Source organism: Gordionus sp. m RMFG-2023, chromosome 1, assembly GCF_954871325.1.
Source record: "Gordionus sp. m RMFG-2023 chromosome 1, tfGorSpeb1-WG-v2, whole genome shotgun sequence".
Classification (NCBI taxonomy): domain Eukaryota; kingdom Metazoa; phylum Nematomorpha; class Gordioida; order Chordodea; family Parachordodidae; genus Gordionus; species Gordionus sp. m RMFG-2023.
In genome coordinates, this window is record NC_088775.1 from 42,045,341 (window position 1) to 42,065,940 (window position 20,600).

General features: G+C 25.8%; 1 protein-coding gene across 1 annotated transcript; it reads left to right on the top strand.

The window, feature by feature from the left end:
- The first annotated feature begins 17,240 nt into the window (after positions 1–17,240).
- Positions 17,241–20,385, top strand: LOC135925732 (uncharacterized). Its single transcript, XM_065461197.1, has 4 exons — positions 17,241–17,358; positions 18,810–19,159; positions 19,966–20,158; positions 20,201–20,385. Exons 1-4 carry the CDS (start codon positions 17,241–17,243, stop codon positions 20,383–20,385), a joined length of 846 nt encoding a protein of 281 aa, XP_065317269.1.
- The last annotated feature ends 215 nt before the right edge of the window (positions 20,386–20,600 follow it).

The following is a 20,600-nucleotide window of genomic DNA, read 5'->3' on the forward strand; positions in this document are numbered from 1 at the left end:
ATTTCCGAAATAAATAATGAAGATAAAGCTTAATTTGAGGCATCATTAGGAAGAGAAAAAAATTCTCTACCGTTGGACGTTAAAAATTATTTTAAAAAAAAATAAATTTTGAGTGTCTGAAAACGGTACAAATCGGTACAAATCATTCTCTATCGACCTATTCACTTTTTATTTTTAAGTTCAAAAGTTGGGGGTCTGTCGTGAAGTTGGCCCCCCATTTTGTTCTTTGAATATCTCAAAAACGGTGATGGTACAAATCGAACTGAAAACGGTACAAATCGGGTACTAATCACACCAACTGATAAACCATTGAAAATCAAAAATTGTGGGGCCAACTTCACTGACCTAAATAAAATTCATTGTTTTTTTTGAAATTATATTTTTTACCAAAACGGTGGGGGGGGGAGAGGGGGTATTTTTATTTTAATTTAAGAAAAAATTTACCATTTACTTTCAAAAATATTAATGGTTATATTTATAATAATAATAATATAAGGAAAGTTACAATATTTATGTTATGTTATAAAATCAAAAAAAATAATGATTAAGGAAAGAAAAAAAAGAATATTATATACTATATCTATATTTCGCGAGAAACAATTTATGATATTTATATCAATATTTAAACCAGGGTTGGCAAGTCGGTCAATTGACCAGTCTAATTCAGTCAATTGACCAAAGGAGTATTTGTCCTGGTTAAATACGGTCAAATTGATCACAATTTTTGCTTATTTTTTGGGTCAACAATATCAAGAGGGGAATCTCACTAGTAGTGAATTTAATGAAGTATCTGATATAATTCTAGAATTAGCTAATTTACAAGATAGTGATGACCAAAATATTTTAAGTGATATAATTAATTTCAATGTTTAATATAGCGAATTAGGAAAGTAGTAATTTCCAAAAACAATCAATTCCGACCTCAATAAATTAAAATTTTCCCACCACATTAAGAAATTAATAATTCCTAGTTTTACTTCTTATTTTGAAGGAAATAGGTCGATTTGGGTTAATATTCTTATAAAAATAGAAATCAATTGAAGATCTAAGACATCAGGAAAATTGATTAAAAAATATTAAAGAATAATAATATTGAATATGAATAAGAACAAGAATCTGCTATGGATAGCTAAATGTTAGTTATTTAATGACAATGAATTTAAAAAATTAATAATATAGATATTAACTTAAAAAAACATATTTGAATTTGAACATATTTTATCGGTCAAATACCCTGATTTAAACCGCTAAAAAAATATTTTGCAAATTATAGGTGCTGAACTATGAGGGAAAAGGGAGGTTTCGAAGAAAAATTTTTTGGATTTCGAATTGGATTTTTTGTTTAAGAGATAAGGACTCGTTTTTAACCCCTGTACTTAATGCAATTCTTCTACCCAATTGATTTAAGAACTTTAGGGAATGGGGACCGGGGTTTCCCAGAACGCTAAAAATAAGGGGAATAAATATAAAAGAATTAGGGATAAATCTATATTTATTAAACTTATCGAGTTCTTGGAGTTCCAGGGGTGCGATATTTCCGTTAGCCGGAAAGGAGGTAACACACGAGACATCCCAGACAAGCCTTTTGCTGCCGTGATCCGGCTTGGTTAAAGAACAAGACGAGCGCCAAAAAGAATTGGACGAATACAAAGAGGAACTTCTCATAAGAGGATATTATTGCAAAGTTTAGTTAATCATTTCATCAAAGGGTCAATAAAACCATTATCATAGCATTGAATTAAATCAGGAAAAAAACCGTGTCTAAAACCATCTAACCCACCTGTCGTCCCTTTTTTAAAGGACTTCAAGCACTTAAGTACTTCATTACAGGTATGATTGGTTTGGGAATGCTTAGAAATCTTAATCTCTATTTCATATTTATTTAATGTCCAAAATGTTTATTAAATTAGCCAAAATTACGTTTCAATTTTATATATTATTAGCTTCAATTTATAAGTAATATCATATTTTGAACAATAAAATTATTCAATACATATCATTATTAATAAATAAAAATGCATTTCAATATTTTATGGCCTAAAAAACCAATGGTTTAAGAAGCCTCTTGAAGTGGTTTGCCTCACCATGCTATTGGGACTTGTTGAACAAAATTATCACCTTTAAAAAAATAATTATAATCTTAAGATTTTTTTATAAGGCACCTTTATAAAATATAGATTTAGGTATCCAATCATAGGAGCTGCCAAGCAAATAAAATATAAGAAGTTTTTTAATCTCATAAGCTTTTCCCACATATAACATCCACAACAATTATTTGTACTATGGACAAATGTTGAAGTATATATTTTTTAATGTTTATACCTGATAAATTTTAAATAAAAATTAAAAGTAAAAATTTTTTTCACCCGTCCGATCGTAATTTTTGATATTATTTAGCAAGCTCGCCCAATAAGATAAAGGGGCGTAGGCTAAAAGTCTGCTCGTTTCAGCTAAAAAGTTGAAAATAGACAATTGTTACTTTTCAATGGTACATCTTAACTGAAATTTTAACTTAACATGTTTACAATAAATATTTATACCTATTTGCTGTGAAAAAATTCAAAAAAGTTCAAAAATAACGATTATGGCAATTGTCACTTTTCTGTGGCATCTTCACTAAAATTTTAATTTAACATGTCTACAATATATATATTTAAATATTTGCTTAGAAAAAATTCAAAAATAACGATTATGACAATTGTGACTTTTCTATGGTAAATCTTCACTGAAATTTTATTTTAACATCTTTACAATATATATTTTTACCTATTTGATTTGAAAAAGTTCAAAAATAACGATTATGACAATTGTCAATTTTCTATGGTACATCATCACTGAAATTTTATTATAAAATCTTTACAATATATATTTTTACCTATTTGCTTTGAAAAAATTCAAAAACGTTCACAAATAACGGTTATGACAATAGTCACTTTTCTATGGTACATCTTCACTGAAATTTTATTTTAACATCTTTACAATATATATTTTTATCTATTTACTTTAAAAAAATTCCAAAAAGTTAAAAAATAACGATTTTGACAATTGTCACTTTTCTATGCTACATCTTCACTGAAATTTTATTTTAACATCTTTACATATATATTTATACCTATTTACTTAAAAAAAATTCCAAAAATAAAAAATAGCGATTTTGACAATTGTCACTTTTCAATGGTACATCTTCATAGAAATTTTATTTTAACATCTTTACAATATATATTTTTACCTATTTGCTTTGATAAAATTCAAAAAAGTTCAAAAATAACGATTATGACGATTGTCATCTTTCTATGGTACATCTTGACTGAAATTTTATTTTAACATTTTTACAATATATATCCTTACCTATTTACTTTAAAAAAATTCAAAAAAGTTCACAAATAACGGTTATGACAATAGTCACTTTTCTATGGTACATCTTCACTGAAATTTTATTTTAACATATTTACAATATATATTTTTACCTATTTACTTAAAAAAAATTCCAAAAATAAAAAATAACGATTTTGACAATTGTCACTTTTCTATGGTACATCTTCATAGAAATTTTATTTTAACATCTTTACAATATTTATTTTTACCTATTTGCTTTGAAAAAATTCCAAAAAGTTAAAAAATAACGATTTTGACAATTATCATTTTTCTATGGTACATCTTCACTGAAATATTATTTTAACATCTTTACAATATATATTTTTACCTATTTGCTTTGAAAAAATTCAAAAACGTTCACAAATAACGGTTATGACAATAGTCACTTTTCTATGGTACATCTTCACTGAAATTTTATTTTAACATCTTTACAATATATATTTTTATCTATTTACTTTAAAAAAATTCCAAAAAGTTAAAAAATAACGATTTTGACAATTGTCACTTTTCTATGCTACATCTTCACTGAAATTTTATTTTAACATCTTTACATATATATTTATACCTATTTACTTAAAAAAAATTCCAAAAATAAAAAATAACGATTTTGACAATTGTCACTTTTCAATGGTACATCTTCATAGAAATTTTATTTTAACATCTTTACAATATATATTTTTACCTATTTGCTTTGATAAAATTCAAAAAAGTTCAAAAATAACGATTATGACGATTGTCATCTTTCTATGGTACATCTTGACTGAAATTTTATTTTAACATTTTTACAATATATATCCTTACCTATTTACTTTAAAAAAATTCAAAAAAGTTCACAAATAACGGTTATGACAATAGTCACTTTTCTATGGTACATCTTCACTGAAATTTTATTTTAACATCTTTACAATATATATTTTTACCTATTTACTTTAAAAAAATTCCAAAAAGTTAAAAAATAACGATTTTGACAATTGTCACTTTTCTATGCTACATCTTCACTGAAATTTTATTTTAACATCTTTACAATATATATATTTTACCTATTTGTTTTAAAAAAATTCAAAAAAGTTCAAAAATAACGATTATGACAATTGTCACTTTTCTATGGTACATCTTCACTGAAATTTATTTTAACATCTTTACAATATATATTTTGACCTATTTGCTTTGAAAAATTTAAAAAATAACGATTATGACAATTGTCATCTTTCTATGGTACATCTTGACTGAAATTTAATTTAACATTTTTACAATATATATCCTTACCTATTTAGTTTAAAAAAATTCAAAAAAGTTCACAAATAGCGGTTATGACAATTGTTACTTTTCTATGGTACATCTTCACTGAAATTTTATTTTAACATCTTTACAATATATATTTATACCTATTTACTTAAAAAAAATTCCAAAAATAAAAAATAACGATTTTGACAATTGTCACTTTTCTATGGTACATCTTCATAGAAATTTTATTTTAACATCTTTACAATATATATTTTTACCTATTTGTTTTAAAAAAAGTTCAAAAATAACGATTATGACAATTGTCACTTTTCTATGGTACATCTTCACTGAAATTTTATTTTAACATCTTTACAATAAATATTGTTACCAATCTGCTTTGAAAAAAAGTTCACAAATAACGATTATGACAATTGTCACTTTTCTATGGTACATCTTCACTGAAATTTTATTTTGACATCTTTACAATATATATTTTTACCTATTTGCTTTGAAAAAGTTCAAAATAACGATTATGACAATTGTCACTTTTCTATGGTACATCTTCACTGAAATTTTATTTTAACATCTTTACAATATATATTTTTACCTATTTGCTTTGATAAAATTCAAAAAAGTTCAAAAATAACGATTATGACGATTGTCACCTTTCTATGGTACATCTTGACTGAAATTTTATTTTAACATTTTTACAATATATATCCTTACCTATTTACTTTAAAAAAATTCAAAAAAGTTCACAAATAACGGTTATGACAATAGTCACTTTTCTATGGTACATCTTCACTGAAATTTTATTTTAACATCTTTACAATATATATTTTTATCTATTTACTTTAAAAAAATTCCAAAAAGTTAAAAAATAACGATTTTGACAATTGTCACTTTTCTATGCTACATCTTCACTTTTCTATGCTACATCTTCACTGAAATTTTATTTTAACATCTTTACAATATATATATTTTACCTATTTGTTTTAAAAAAAGTTCAAAAATAACGATTATGACAATTGTCACTTTTCTATGGTACATCTTCACTGAAATTTTATTTTAACATCTTTACAATATATATTTTTACCTATTTGCTTTGATAAAATTCAAAAAAGTTCAAAAATAACGATTATGACGATTGTCATCTTTCTATGGTACATCTTGACTGAAATTTTATTTTAACATTTTTACAATATATATCCTTACCTATTTACTTTAAAAAAATTCAAAAAAGTTCACAAATAACGGTTATGACAATAGTCACTTTTCTATGGTACATCTTCACTGAAATTTTATTTTAACATCTTTACAATATATATTTTTATCTATTTACTTTAAAAAAATTCCAAAAAGTTAAAAAATAACGATTTTGACAATTGTCACTTTTCTATGCTACATCTTCACTGAAATTTTATTTTAACATCTTTACATATATATTTATACCTATTTACTTAAAAAAAATTCCAAAAATAAAAAATAACGATTTTGACAATTGTCACTTTTCTATGGTACATCTTCATAGAAATTTTATTTTAACATCTTTACAATATATATTTTTACCTATTTGTTTTAAAAAAAGTTCAAAAATAACGATTATGACAATTGTCACTTTTCTATGGTACATCTTCACTGAAATTTTATTTTAACATCTTTACAATATATATTTTTACCTATTTGCTTTGAAAAAGTTCAAAAATAACGATTATGACAATTGTCACTTTTCTATGGTACATCTTCACTGAAATTTTATTTTAACATCTTTACAATATATATTTTTACCTATTTGCTTTGAAAAAGTTCAAAAATAACGATTATGACAATTGTCACTTTTCTATGGTACATCTTCACTGAAATTTTATTTTAACATCTTTACAATATATATTTTTACCTATTTGCTTTGATAAAATTCAAAAAAGTTCAAAAATAACGATTATGACGATTGTCACCTTTCTATGGTACATCTTGACTGAAATTTTATTTTAACATTTTTACAATATATATCCTTACCTATTTACTTTAAAAAAATTCAAAAAAGTTCACAAATAACGGTTATGACAATAGTCACTTTTCTATGGTACATCTTCACTGAAATTTTATTTTAACATCTTTACAATATATATTTTTACCTATTTACTTTAAAAAAATTCCAAAAAGTTAAAAAATAACGATTTTGACAATTGTCACTTTTCTATGCTACATCTTCACTGAAATTTTATTTTAACATCTTTACAATATATATATTTTACCTATTTGTTTTAAAAAAATTCAAAAAAGTTCAAAAATAACGATTATGACAATTGTCACTTTTCTATGGTACATCTTCACTGAAATTTATTTTAATATCTTTACAATATATATTTTGACCTATTTGCTTTGAAAAATTTAAAAAATAACGATTATGACAATTGTCATCTTTCTATGGTACATCTTGACTGAAATTTAATTTAACATTTTTACAATATATATCCTTACCTATTTAGTTTAAAAAAATTCAAAAAAGTTCACAAATAACGGTTATGACAATTGTTACTTTTCTATGGTACATCTTCACTGAAATTTTATTTTAACATCTTTACAATATATATTTATACCTATTTACTTAAAAAAAATTCCAAAAATAAAAAATAACGATTTTGACAATTGTCACTTTTCTATGGTACATCTTCATAGAAATTTTATTTTAACATCTTTACAATATATATTTTTACCTATTTGTTTTAAAAAAAGTTCAAAAATAACGATTATGACAATTGTCACTTTTCTATGGTACATCTTCACTGAAATTTTATTTTAACATCTTTACAATAAATATTTTTACCAATCTGCTTTGAAAAAATTCAAAAAAGTTCACAAATAACGATTATGACAATTGTCACTTTTCTATGGTACATCTTCACTGAAATTTTATTTTAACATCTTTACAATATATATTTTTACCTATTTGCTTTGAAAAAGTTCAAAAATAACGATTATGACAATTGTCACTTTTCTATGGTACATCTTCACTGAAATTTTATTTTAACATCTTTACAATATATATTTTTACCTATTTGCTTTGATAAAATTCAAAAAAGTTCAAAAATAACGATTATGACGATTGTCACCTTTCTATGGTACATCTTGACTGAAATTTTATTTTAACATTTTTACAATATATATCCTTACCTATTTACTTTAAAAAAATTCAAAAAAGTTCACAAATAACGGTTATGACAATAGTCACTTTTCTATGGTACATCTTCACTGAAATTTTATTTTAACATATTTACAATATATATTTTTACCTATTTGCTTTAAAAAAATTCCAAAAAGTTTAAAAATAACGATTTTGACAATTGTCACTTTTCTATGCTACATCTTCACTGAAATTTTATTTTAACATCTTTACAATATATATATTTTACCTATTTGTTTTAAAAAAATTCAAAAAAGTTAAAAAATAACGATTTTGACAATTGTCACTTTTCTATGCTACATCTTCACTGAAATTTTATTTTAACATCTTTACAATATATATTTTTACCTATTTGCTTTGAAAAATTCCAAAAAGTTAAAAAATAACGATTTTGACAATTGTCATTTTTCTATGGTACATCTTCACTGAAATTTTATTTTAACATCTTTACAATTTATATTTTTACCTATTTGTTTTAAAAAAATTCAAAAAAGTTCACAAATAACGATTATGACAATTGTCACTTTTCTATGGTACATCTTCACTGAATTAACACTTTTACAATAAATATATTTTTACCTATTTACATTTTAAAAATAACGATTATGACAATTAATATTTTTCTATGATGGTACATCTTCACTGAAATTTTATTTTTACATCTTCACAACGTATATTTTTACCTAAAAAATTTAAAAAATGTTCAAAAATAACGATTATGTTATGTTTAATGACTTAATTTAGTCGACTTGTTCTTTTAGTCGACTTAATCAGTTCTTTTTGTCGACTTAATTAGTTCTTTTAGTCGACTAAATTAGTCGTTTTAGTCGATTATATTAGTCGTTTTAGTCGACTAAATTAGTCGTTTTAGTCGACTATGTTAGTCGGTCGACTAAATTTAGTCGATTAACAACACTATTAAAAAGTATTGTTACAATTATAATATATTTTTTTTAAATTTCGATCATTTTTATAATAATTATTCTTTATAAAAATTCCCTTTTTTCGATATGATACTATTTCAAGTGTTGATACTAGTATATAATAAATAATATATTGTAATTGTTATATATGTCGTTGTTTTTTTTGTAATTAAATTGCGAAGTCATTCATTTTTAATGATAAATATTTTTTGTGATTAAATTGTTAAGTCATTCATTTTTGATTATAAATATTTTTGGTGATTATTTTGCGCAATCATTTTGTTAAAAAAAACATAATTATATTATAAATATTTATTTTGTATTGTAGTTAATATAAGAGAAAAAAAACGAAATAAATCATTATTCTATTTTTCTTCCAAAATAATTTTTCTTCGAAACTATTCCGATCATTTTATTGTTTTCTTGTGTTGATTTTGAAAATTTAAGACGAGTTTAGTGAAAGAGGAAAATAATAAAAAGCGAAGGTAAGTTATTAATAAATAATATATAAGCAGGACTCTTCTACCGGTATAAACCTGAAAGCAATCATTTAATAAAACTAGTAGCCTTTTATTTAAGCATAAATTAATAATTATGTGATAATAACGCCGCCGAAGGTGGCGAAAATTTTTAGGGGGGTATATATATATATTTTTTTGGGTGGGGGGTTGCATCCAGTGAATATACTGTCATGTAGACGCTTTATCACCATTGAGGTAGCGATTTGAACATCTTTTCCCATGTCAAGTGTGGAGTGTTGATTAACTTCATATTTATCCCGTAACACAATATACATCTCTTTAAAATCACACTTATTTGCTTTTATCTTTAATTTATTCTGTAATTTTTTCTCCTTTTTCTTGTTCTGTTTTGAAAAAATAATATCTCTCTAACATAAAATTAGTTTTCTTCGAATAATAATTTTTTAAAAGTTTAATTATATCATCGTAATATATATCAGCTAATGACTTCGGTAAACACAGTAAATAATATTGAATAAACGTCTATTCAAATATTTGGTAATAAATGACAGAATATTCACTGGAAGCAAGCCTCCATCATAAATATATACCTACCGCCCTCCCCCCACCCGCAAAAATAAAATTCCTGGCTATATTTTTACTTTATAAATTACACCTTTTTAATTATAATGGTCCTCCATTCATATTTTAAAAAAGTATAATTTATTAATGCTCTACTACTAATTATAAAAATATTATGAACATCAAATAGTTATTAGATCATGAATTCAATTAAAACCCCCATCATTTACAAGAAATGCATTATTATAGTGTTGGCAGTAATAGGAGTTACCTTAGAATGTATAATACTTAATTATCCATAGTTTTATTTGGAAAATAATGTCTGTGTCTTATAAAAATTTGGTCGATGTTTATCTATGATAAAAGTATTAATATTTACAACAATGCATTTGGTCCTATTTCATCTAAAAATTTAATAGATAATCCCCGAATAAATTTATCATACTAGCCTTTAGCGAAGGTGGAACCATCTTTTACATTTTATTTAGTTTTATGATTCATTCATAATGTATATCAGTTATCATTCACATTTTATTCAGTTTTATAATTCAATCATAATGTGCAATTTAGTTATAGATGGCGATACCATGAAAAACATTAAAGGATAAGTGTGTACATAATACATTAGGAATATTAATCGATATATGTATATATATAAACAAACATATCTAACTAACAAGCATAACACATAATATGTAAATAAAATATTACAATAAATTACTCCTTTACTACATAGCCAACTCCCTTAAATCCCCTCCCCTCAAACAAATTTGATGCAAAATGTTACTACCCCTCCCAGCTCATGCGCTGGTCATCGGACTAGGTGGCGTTTCCGCTGTTGCCAGAGTTGTGTATTTATCAATCTAGGGCTGATAAAGGTGATTATTTCTATTACCATTTCTATCATTTGCCATGATACTTTCCGAGCTCAAGACAAGATTTTTGTAATAACTTTGATATTTAAGAAAAATTAGTAGAATTTTTTTTAAAGGATTCTAATTTTCTCACCATTGGGCTTTTTGATAAATGTTTTATCACACATCTTAGCTAGCGATATTTCTTCAAAAAAAATTTTCATTGTAAGTATTATTTTGATTTATAAAATATTTGTTTTAGTTTATATTAAGATTATATTATTAGCTTGCCTTATGGGTATGCAAGTCTTCATGACAGGATTTTAACTAGATGCAACCCCCCCCCCCTAAAAAACCTATGCCTCTTCCCCTGAAAGACTTTAGCCGCCTTTGGCGACGATGTTTTCCCATTATTAATTATATCTTTTAACTATACTGGTACTCTTTTCATAAATTTAAAAATGAATAACTTTAATTATTTTAACTCTACTGCCAACTAAAATATTGTGAATATAAAAGAGTTATTTTTTGGTCATGAATTCAATTTGAAATCCCCCTCATTTAAAATAAATGCATTATTATGGCATATTGTCATAAATACAGGCGCTTAACCAATGGGGGGGGGGGGCAATCGCAAATTTGATTGTTTTCATAAATATCATTTTAAGCTAATAAAAAAATTTACCCCCAACACAGCGTCTATTGGCCGGGGGGGGGAGGGGTAGGAGACAAATGCCTCCAAAATATATTAGCATTTTTGGGGGTAGGTATTGATTTTAAGGGGTTGATATTAATTTTTTGGGGGTAAATATTGATTTTTGGTGGGTAATTTTTGATTTGAATTATAATCTTTTTTTAATCCATTAATTGATACGATTATGATGGTTATCGTTGATTTTCTGAAAAATGTCAATTAAAGTAAAGATATTTGTCAATTAATAAATAATATAAATTTTCTTTGTCAACGATTTTCATTTAGCATTTTATCAAGTTAATATATACACATTTCCTATTTGGTACTTTTCTTAAAGGTTAATATATTTATATTATGTTTTTTAATAAATTTCTAGATTTTAGCAGAAATTTTAGGTAATTTTTTGAGTCATGCATAAAAACATATATCAGCAAGCAAAGAATAATAAAAAACATAATATGTAAAAAATTATATTATAATAATTATTTCTTTCTAGATGTCAAGTAACAAAACGTTATTTAAAGTTAAGTGCAATTTTATTAATTGTAAAACTTCTAAAATAAGAAGTGACAAGATACATGAACATTATAAACATAAACATCCTCATGTCAAGCCAGCTGATATGAAATTTACAAAGGTAGCCATCAAAAGAGATAATAATAATTGGTATCCTTAAATTGTGATATTCCATATAATATCACAAATGGAGTTGAAACCCAGTTGCAAAAAAAGACAATAACATCTTACCAAAAAGTAATATTTTTTATTTATATTTGTAACTATAAATTTGTGAATTAATAGAAACTGATTTAAAATTTTACCAGAATAATATTAATATTAAAGTAGTCAGGGTATAGAGAAAATAACTTATATATATTATAATTTAATGTTTTTTTAACTGTTTATCACACTATTTTTATATCTATATATACATTATAAAGTTCAATTTAACAATATGTTTAATTAGTTAATAATAATAATTTAAAACCAAAGTATTAAAAAAAACTTATTAAGTTAATATAATGTAGTAAAATAATAAAAGTAAGGTAATGCTAATTTCTAGGAATTTTTAAATTTAAATCTTTTCATCTTTAATTGAATTAAGACTTCAAAGTTCTTTTACTTTTTTTTATAAAATATGATTTGGATTCAACTCAAAATGTTATCTGTGTGAATTTCATCCCCTTTATTTACATTATGTGTTATATTAGGTATGTTTATAATATTATCATTGTTTTATTTAGCTATTAGAATTTCTTTAGATAATATACTTTCATCATGAATTTCACAATTTTATTTATACTTAAAATTGTTTTTATTTTTACAGTCATTATAATATTGTTTTATGATTTCTTCATGTGATCACAGTTTTATATTAATCTGCATCTATCATGCCTATGAATCTTTCAAGTATATTTTAAAAATGTTTTTACATGATCTACAAAGACATATTGATGTTTATGATTATCGGGTTCAAAATATGTGAATTCCCTTTGTAGTATCATCTTGCCATTGTAACCTGATAACTTTATGTTGGACTTCATAATATTTTTAATACTTGTTTTCTCAATCATGTATTCTTGTAGGATTAAAACATTTATTAAAAACTTAATTATAATGTAGTTAAAAAAAATTATCATTTGCCTAAAAATTTATTAAAAATATAGTTTTCATAAGGAAAGAAATTAAACTCCTCTTTATTTATAGAAAATCTCAGTTATTGAAGATTCACAAATTGTATTATCTCCTCATCCAATCCCCAGTTCCAGTGAGGTGCTTACTTTGCATGATGGGGTATTTAATTTAAATACGAATTATATGATAACTTTTGAAAGAAATAAATTATGAATATGAGGTTGATTAAATATTTCCAACCTTTATTATAAACTTAATTATAATGTAGTTAAGAATAAAATGACCATTTGACTAAAATTTTATTAAAAATATAATTTTTCATAAGTAAACAAATTATACTCTTTATTTATAGCAAATCCCAATATTGAAGATTCACAAACTGTATTATTTTCTCATCCAATCCCCAGTTCCAATGAGACGCTTACTTTGCATGATAAAGTATTTAATTTAAATACGAATTATATGATAACTTTTGAAGAAAATAAATTATGATTATGAGGTTATTCAAATATTTCCAACATTTATTAAAAACTTAATTATAAAAGAAAAAAATTACCATTTGGCTAAAATTTTATTAAAAATATAGTTTTTATAAGGAAAGAAATTAAACTACTCTTTGTTTATAGAAAATCTCAGTTATTGAATATTCACAAATTGTATTATCTCCTCATCCAATCCCCAGTTCCTGTGAGGTGCTTACTTTGCATGATGAGGTATTTAATTTAAATACGAATTATATGATAACTTTTGAAGAAAATAAATTAGGACATTTGAATATTTCCAACATTTATTGATTAACTTAATTATAATGTAGCTAAGAATAAAATGACCATTTGGCTGAAATTATATTAAAAATAGTTTTTCATAAGTAAACAAATTATACTCTTTATTTATAGCAAATCTCCAATATTCCCAAATTGTATTATCTCCTCATCCAATCCCCGGTTCTAGTGAGGCACTTACTTTGCATGAGGTATTATATTTAAATAAAATTTATATAACTTTTGAAGGGAATAAATTATGAGGATATTCAAAGTCCAAGTCTTATTCAGCTATACAAAAATAAGGAACCAAATGACCCTTTTCACTTTATATTATTTAGGATGACAAATATTTTGATAAATTTCATAATTACTGTAGGCCCTTGTCAGCCATGTACAAATAAATTTCAATATCCTGTTACTAACAAGAGGTTTTAAATAATATTTATTTTCATTAATTTTTACCCATCCATTATTTCTATACCAATATTTATTTTTTTTACTTTTTAAATAGGAGCATGAATATAACCTATTATAGAAAGGTTAATATAGACGGCCCCCTCAACCCCAGAAATTGGCTATCTTATAGCACTACTTTTGACAAAGTCTTTTGTCTATATTGTATTATGTTTGGTGACCCTAAGTCCAATACTTTTTGGACTCAACTTGGGTTAAATAATTGGAAAAACATAAAACGTGACTTAGAGAGACACGAAGCATCTTCTCTTCATAAAGATTGTGAATATGCAAATATGACTTGGCTTGCAAATAAACGCATACAAGATTATTTGCTATCAAATAAGCTTGATATAATCATGGAAAATCGTAATATAGTTCATAATATTATCGATGCCATTATGTACCTTATAAAATGCAATATAGCCTTTTGGGGTTCTAATTCAAATGAAGGTAATTTTATGTGTCTCATAAAATTAATGGCAAAAACGGTTCCAACTTTTCGTGCATTCATGGATAACAACGAAAAATGGCAGAGAAAAAAATCAGATAAAATTTCGAGACCTATATAAATTTACTGTCATATGGCCACGTGAAAAAAATAACTGAAATTATCTATATTATAATTTTCCGATGTCCTCACTACGTCATTGTGACGTCATGTCATCGCTACGTCATGTCATCGGTACGTACTTATTTTTATTTTTTTATTGATTTTATTTTTTTTATAGAAAATATTTTTAGACATGAAGCCCAATAAAATCTACCAAATGCAAAATAAAGTTATTCATCTATATATACTAAAAAGGCTTATACTTTTCATTTTAGAATACTTAGCTTATGATGGATGATATTCCCACTATTTCTAGAGAGGTTAACCTAATATTGACTCCTCTTCAGGTTTAATACATTAATATATTTTTTATTTATTCGTTTGTTTTTATTTTAGATAACAAACCATGTCCCAACCTCACTTAATGATTGTACAGGTGGTATATTGACTCCTCATCAGGTTCAATGCATTTATTTTTTTTATTTATTCTTTTGTTTTTATTTTAGGTAACAAGCCATGTCCTAACCTCATTTAATGATTGTACAGGTGGTGATTTATCCGTCATTAATAAAAGAAAAAGATGGCAGATCAATCAAAAAAAGAAACGCACTAGGGATAGCGAGGCCCTACAAAATATACTAACAACTCAAAATAAAGTTAGCCTTATATATATATTTTTTTTATACTCTTTTATATTATAGAATACATCTATTTTAGCTTCTGATAATGTCCCAACTATTTCTAGGGAGTTGAACCTAATATTGACTCCTCTTCAGGTTCATTGCATTTATATTCTTTATATTATTCTTTGTTTTTATTTTAGATAACAAGCCCTGTCTTACCCTCATTTAATGATTGTACAGGTTGTATATTGACTCCTCATCAAGTTCAATGCATTTATTTTTTTTATTTATTCTTTTGTTTCTATTTTAGATAACAAGCCATGTTAACCTCAGTTAATGATTGTACAGGTAAAAGAAAAAGATGGCAGATCAATCAAAAAAAGAAATGCACTAGGGATAGCGAGGCCCTACAAAATCTACTAACAACTCAAAATAAAGTTAGCCTTATATATATATTTTTTTTATACTCTTTTATATTATAGAATACATATATTTTAGCTTCTGATAATGTCCCCACCTAGGGAGTTGAACCTAATATTGACTCCTCTTCAGGTTCATTGCATTTATATTATTCTTTGTTTTTATTTTTGATAACAAGCCCTGTCTTACCCTCATTTAATGATTGTACAGGTGGTATATTGACTCCTCATCAAGTTCAATGCATTTATTTTTTTTATTTATTCTTTTGTTTCTATTTTAGATAACAAGCCATGTCCTAACCTCAGTTAATGATTGTACAGGTGGTGATTTATCCGTCATTAATAAAAGAAAAAGATGGCTGATCAATCAAAAAAAGAAACGCACTAGGGATAGCGAGGCACTACAAAATCTACTAACAACTCAAAATAAAGTTAGCCTTATATATATATATTTTTTTATACTCTTTTATATTATAGAATACATCTATTTTAGCTTCTGATAATGTCTCCACTATTTCTAGGGAGTTGAACCTTATATTGACTCCTCTTCAGGTTCAATGCATTTATATTTTTTAAATCATTCTTCTGTTTTTATTTTAGATAACAAACCCTTCTTTATTTCCTCCTTATAATTGTTTAAATATTGATATATCTACCATTAATAATCAACAAATACAAAATAAATGTTCAGAAAAACACGATTCTTGACAAGTCCCCATTTCCTTATTTTTTTTAGGTTAACCCAAACTTAATCCCTCACATAGCTACAAAACATGATATTTCTATTAAAGATAAGCAAAGAAAAAAATGGCGACTCAACAAACGCCTTAACCGTTCTAGAATTACAGGTATGCAGGATAATAAGGACCTACGCCTGATATTAACCCCCCTTGCAGGTTTTTAATGTTTTATATATATAGGTTTATTTTATAATAAACCAGATACCGTCAACTGATATTTCTATAACCACTACCACATTCCATATGGCACCTCTACCATGTATATTTCGACATATATTTGATGACCACCACTCACCTATATTAGATATCGGAAATATGACAGAAATATGCGCCTTCTGCAATGCTAAAATGTGGAATGGAAAAAAATTATCATAAAGCTCATGTATAAATATTCAGTTTTCTACATGTTGTTTGAATGGGAAGGTATTTTTGTCTAAAATTTCCCAATTACCACCAAATTTATTACGTTTATTTACCGGGAATCATTGTTCATCATCCCACTTTTTAACAAACATAAGAGCTTATAATTCCGCACTGTCATTTACTTCACTAGGAGTTATTATAAATAATAATTTATCCAATTCGCGATCAGGTAATTATACCTTTCAAATTAATGGACAGGTTCATCATCGCATTGGTTCACTCCTACCAACATTAGGGGAAACACCTAAATTTGCCCAATTATATATACATGATAGTATAAATGAGATAGAAAACAGACATAACCAGGTTCCGTTTTTATATCGTTGTCTTTTAATGGAATTGCAGGATATTGTTCACACCTACAACCCCTTTGCTTCTCAATTTTTGAAAGTATCTTCTATGATCGCTACTGGCGTTCCTAACATATCCTTAAACTTAAAATCTACTCCAAGTTTTTATACACCCAGTTGCCTCCAAATGATATTTCTATCACCACTACCAAAATCCCTATGCCACCTCTGCCTAATTTTTAACAAATATAAGCATTTAATTCCACTATCATTCACCTCATTGGGAGTTATTATAAATAATACTTTATCCGATTCCCTGAGGAACTTTCATGAATATTTAGAGAGATGTTCAAACGTGAATGTGTAGTGCGGCCAATTTCATTAACATTATTAATGAGAAAATATGCGGTAGTTTTGTCATGGCCTTTATAATACTTACGACCGTTTTATGGTTGAGTTGACAATGTCGTTCATGATTCTATTTTAGAGGGGGATACCAAAATTGACACTTTGGCAAAAATATCATTTCCGTTCTTCTTTTACCAGTAGCCCCCAGGGCCTCAGCTTTATCAGGACGCAATGGGTGTTGTACACTGCTTTGGTAATCCGTCATTATTCATTACTTTCCCCTACAACCCTAAATGGGATGATAATACATTAATTTTTTCTTCTGCAGACGACTGCCCAGATTTTATTTGTCGCTTTTTCCATCAAAAATTAAAATGTCATAAAGGATTTGCTCTTTATTTTACCAGACACACAGAGTAATAATCCTCATCATTTTTTAATAAAATTACCTAAATTTATATGGCAAGAAAAACATATTTCTTAAAAAATATATAAATAAATTGCATATAAGTTTCATTAGTATTGAATGGCATTTTTGTAATTTAAATAGATAGCATTTTTTTGTACTTAATAAAAGATATAGATAGCCCTTATCAAATTTTTTGATAAAAGGAGTTAACCCACTAATTGGTAAATCCGAGATTTCCCCTTCATTTGTTAATAAATTATTTAGGAATTTAACTATCTCCGGGTTTGGGAAATAGTTTTGAAACTTAATATGGGATGGACTGGGCTTGAAAAATATTCCTCAAGATTAATATTTGCTTGCACCTGACTGGGAATATCTTATACAAATTATTATGGGCCAGGCTAGGAAAAAATTTTCAAAATTATTATGGATTGAGCTAGGCTTGAGAATTTTTTTTATAAATTATAAGGTCTTGAACGCTTGGAAATTTTTTCCAAATATTATGAGCTTGGACCTGGCTTGAAATTTTTTAATGTTAAATGTTAGTCTTATGTAACCAGTAATATATTTACAAAGATTTTTGGTATTGGGTACAAGCTCATTTAAATATATTTTGACTCAAATAATAGTTTCCACTCTTAGTTCTAATGGGTTGGACTCAATGACATTGCTTGGACTTGACCTAAATGGGGAGGGGGGGGGGGTTTAAAAATTTTATAAATTGGATGTGATTTTTAAATAAAAGGTAACATCTTTCTTAAAAAAACGAATAAAATTCTCATTCTTCGTCATTTTTGACGGGCTATCTACTAGTTAAGATAAAAATAGCAAAAAGCATTATTCAAACAATTAAAGAGAATCGTGCCTATAGCATCATATTAGATGGAACATATGATGTGTCTAAAAAAGAATGCATAGCTTTGCTTGTACGGTATATAGAAGATGATCTGCATCCACATCCTGTAGAAAGGATCATACATGTTTTTACAACATCAGAAACCACTGGGGAAAATATAAAGAAACATGTTTTTTCTAAGTTTAATGATCTTGGTCTTCCTCTTGATTATTTGGTTGAACAAAGTATGGATGGTGCAGGGAATATGAGAGGAGTATACAAAGGAATGCAGGCTTTAATATTGAAAGAGGCTCTAAAAGCCATCTATATTTGGTGCCATGCACATCGGCTAAATTTAGTAGTTGCCCATGTTTGTGGATGCAAAATTGAAATGAAAAAGGCAATGGGAATATTAGATGAGTTATATAATTTTATGAATGGAGTTAGTCGTCAAGGTGTGTTTGTTAAATATCAAATGAGAAAGTCCAAGAAATCTCTTAAAGGAATTAAAAACACAACATGGTAAATAAAATTTTTTAATGAAACTTATATATTTTCAGAAATTGGTCATCATCCTACAAATCTGTAGAATTTTTTTTAGATGTTAATGAACATATTTAGCATCATTAGTTGAATTAAAAGATTCTAATGACCCAAGAACCTCTTCCATTGCCGATGGATTATTATCAAGAATTAAAGATGATAATTTTATATTAAGTCTATTTATTTTGAAAGAAATATTGAAATGTACACATGAGTATTGAAATGAGGCAGTTGGCAATGATTTGGCTTTGGTAACCAAATTAATACAACATACAAAAAATAAATTACAAAAACTAAAAGGTTAATATTAGTTACTATTTCTATAAATAATTTTAAAATATAGTTAATGGAGACAATATATTTTTAAAATTACATTCCTTATCTAATAGTTTTTTGAAAAAGAATAATGTAATAACTGATTTGTATAATATGATCAATATTCAAATTGGATCAAACAGAATTCAATAATTATGTTGAACAAAAAAAAACAAGTTGAATAAATTAAAAAAATTTAAATTATTATTTATTATTATAGATATAGAACGGAAATATTTTTCCCTGTGCTAAATGCAATAATTAATCATCTAAATGATCGATTTAATTATGATTGTTTAAATAATTTTTTTATCACAGATATCCATTTTTACTCCCGCTGGAATTATGGATAATGAAAAAATAGAAGGATGGCAAATATCCGAAATTTGTCATACTTATCAATTGGATGTCCAAAACATTGTTGATGAATATAATGATTTTCGCTCTTTATATTTGGAGTCTCAATCAATCATTTTTTGCGAAGATCATGACGCGTTATATATTGATGAAAGTAATTTATTGATATTTTATTTGTAATTGTATATAATTAAAGGTATTGCAAACGATCAAATTACCAAAGAAAATATCAACAGCGAAATCATGACCAAAATAAAAAAATGGATAAAATTTTCTTTTATATTACCATACCGACTTTTAAATCAATTAAATTCTTATTCTAATTTAAATTTATTATATAAATATTTATTAACCCTTATAACTTCCTTTTCAGCCGAATGAGTAAAGTAAAAATTAACAAAACTCGAATGCGGAATAAAATTTCGGACCCATTTTTGGAAAATTTACTGTTAATATCCAGCGAAATTGATGTTTTTGAAAAATTTACAATTGATTATATTATAACACAATTTGCATTAACATCTAGAAGGTTATCCAAATTATTAATAAAATAATTAATGTATCTTTTTCACAGCGAATATATAGGCTTTTAAATA

What these genes read in the sequence shown, in the direction of transcription:
- LOC135925732 (XM_065461197.1), top strand. Translation starts at nt 17,241, where the DNA reads ATGGAATTGCAGGATATTGTTCACACCTACAACCCCTTTGCTTCTCAA. An exon ending in AAACTTAAAATCTACTCCAA is followed by an intron (nt 17,359 to 18,809) that starts GTTTTTATACAC and finishes AAACAATTAAAG; the next exon opens with AGAATCGTGCCTATAGCATC. An exon ending in CGCGTTATATATTGATGAAA is followed by an intron (nt 20,159 to 20,200) that starts GTAATTTATTGA and finishes ATATAATTAAAG; the next exon opens with GTATTGCAAACGATCAAATT.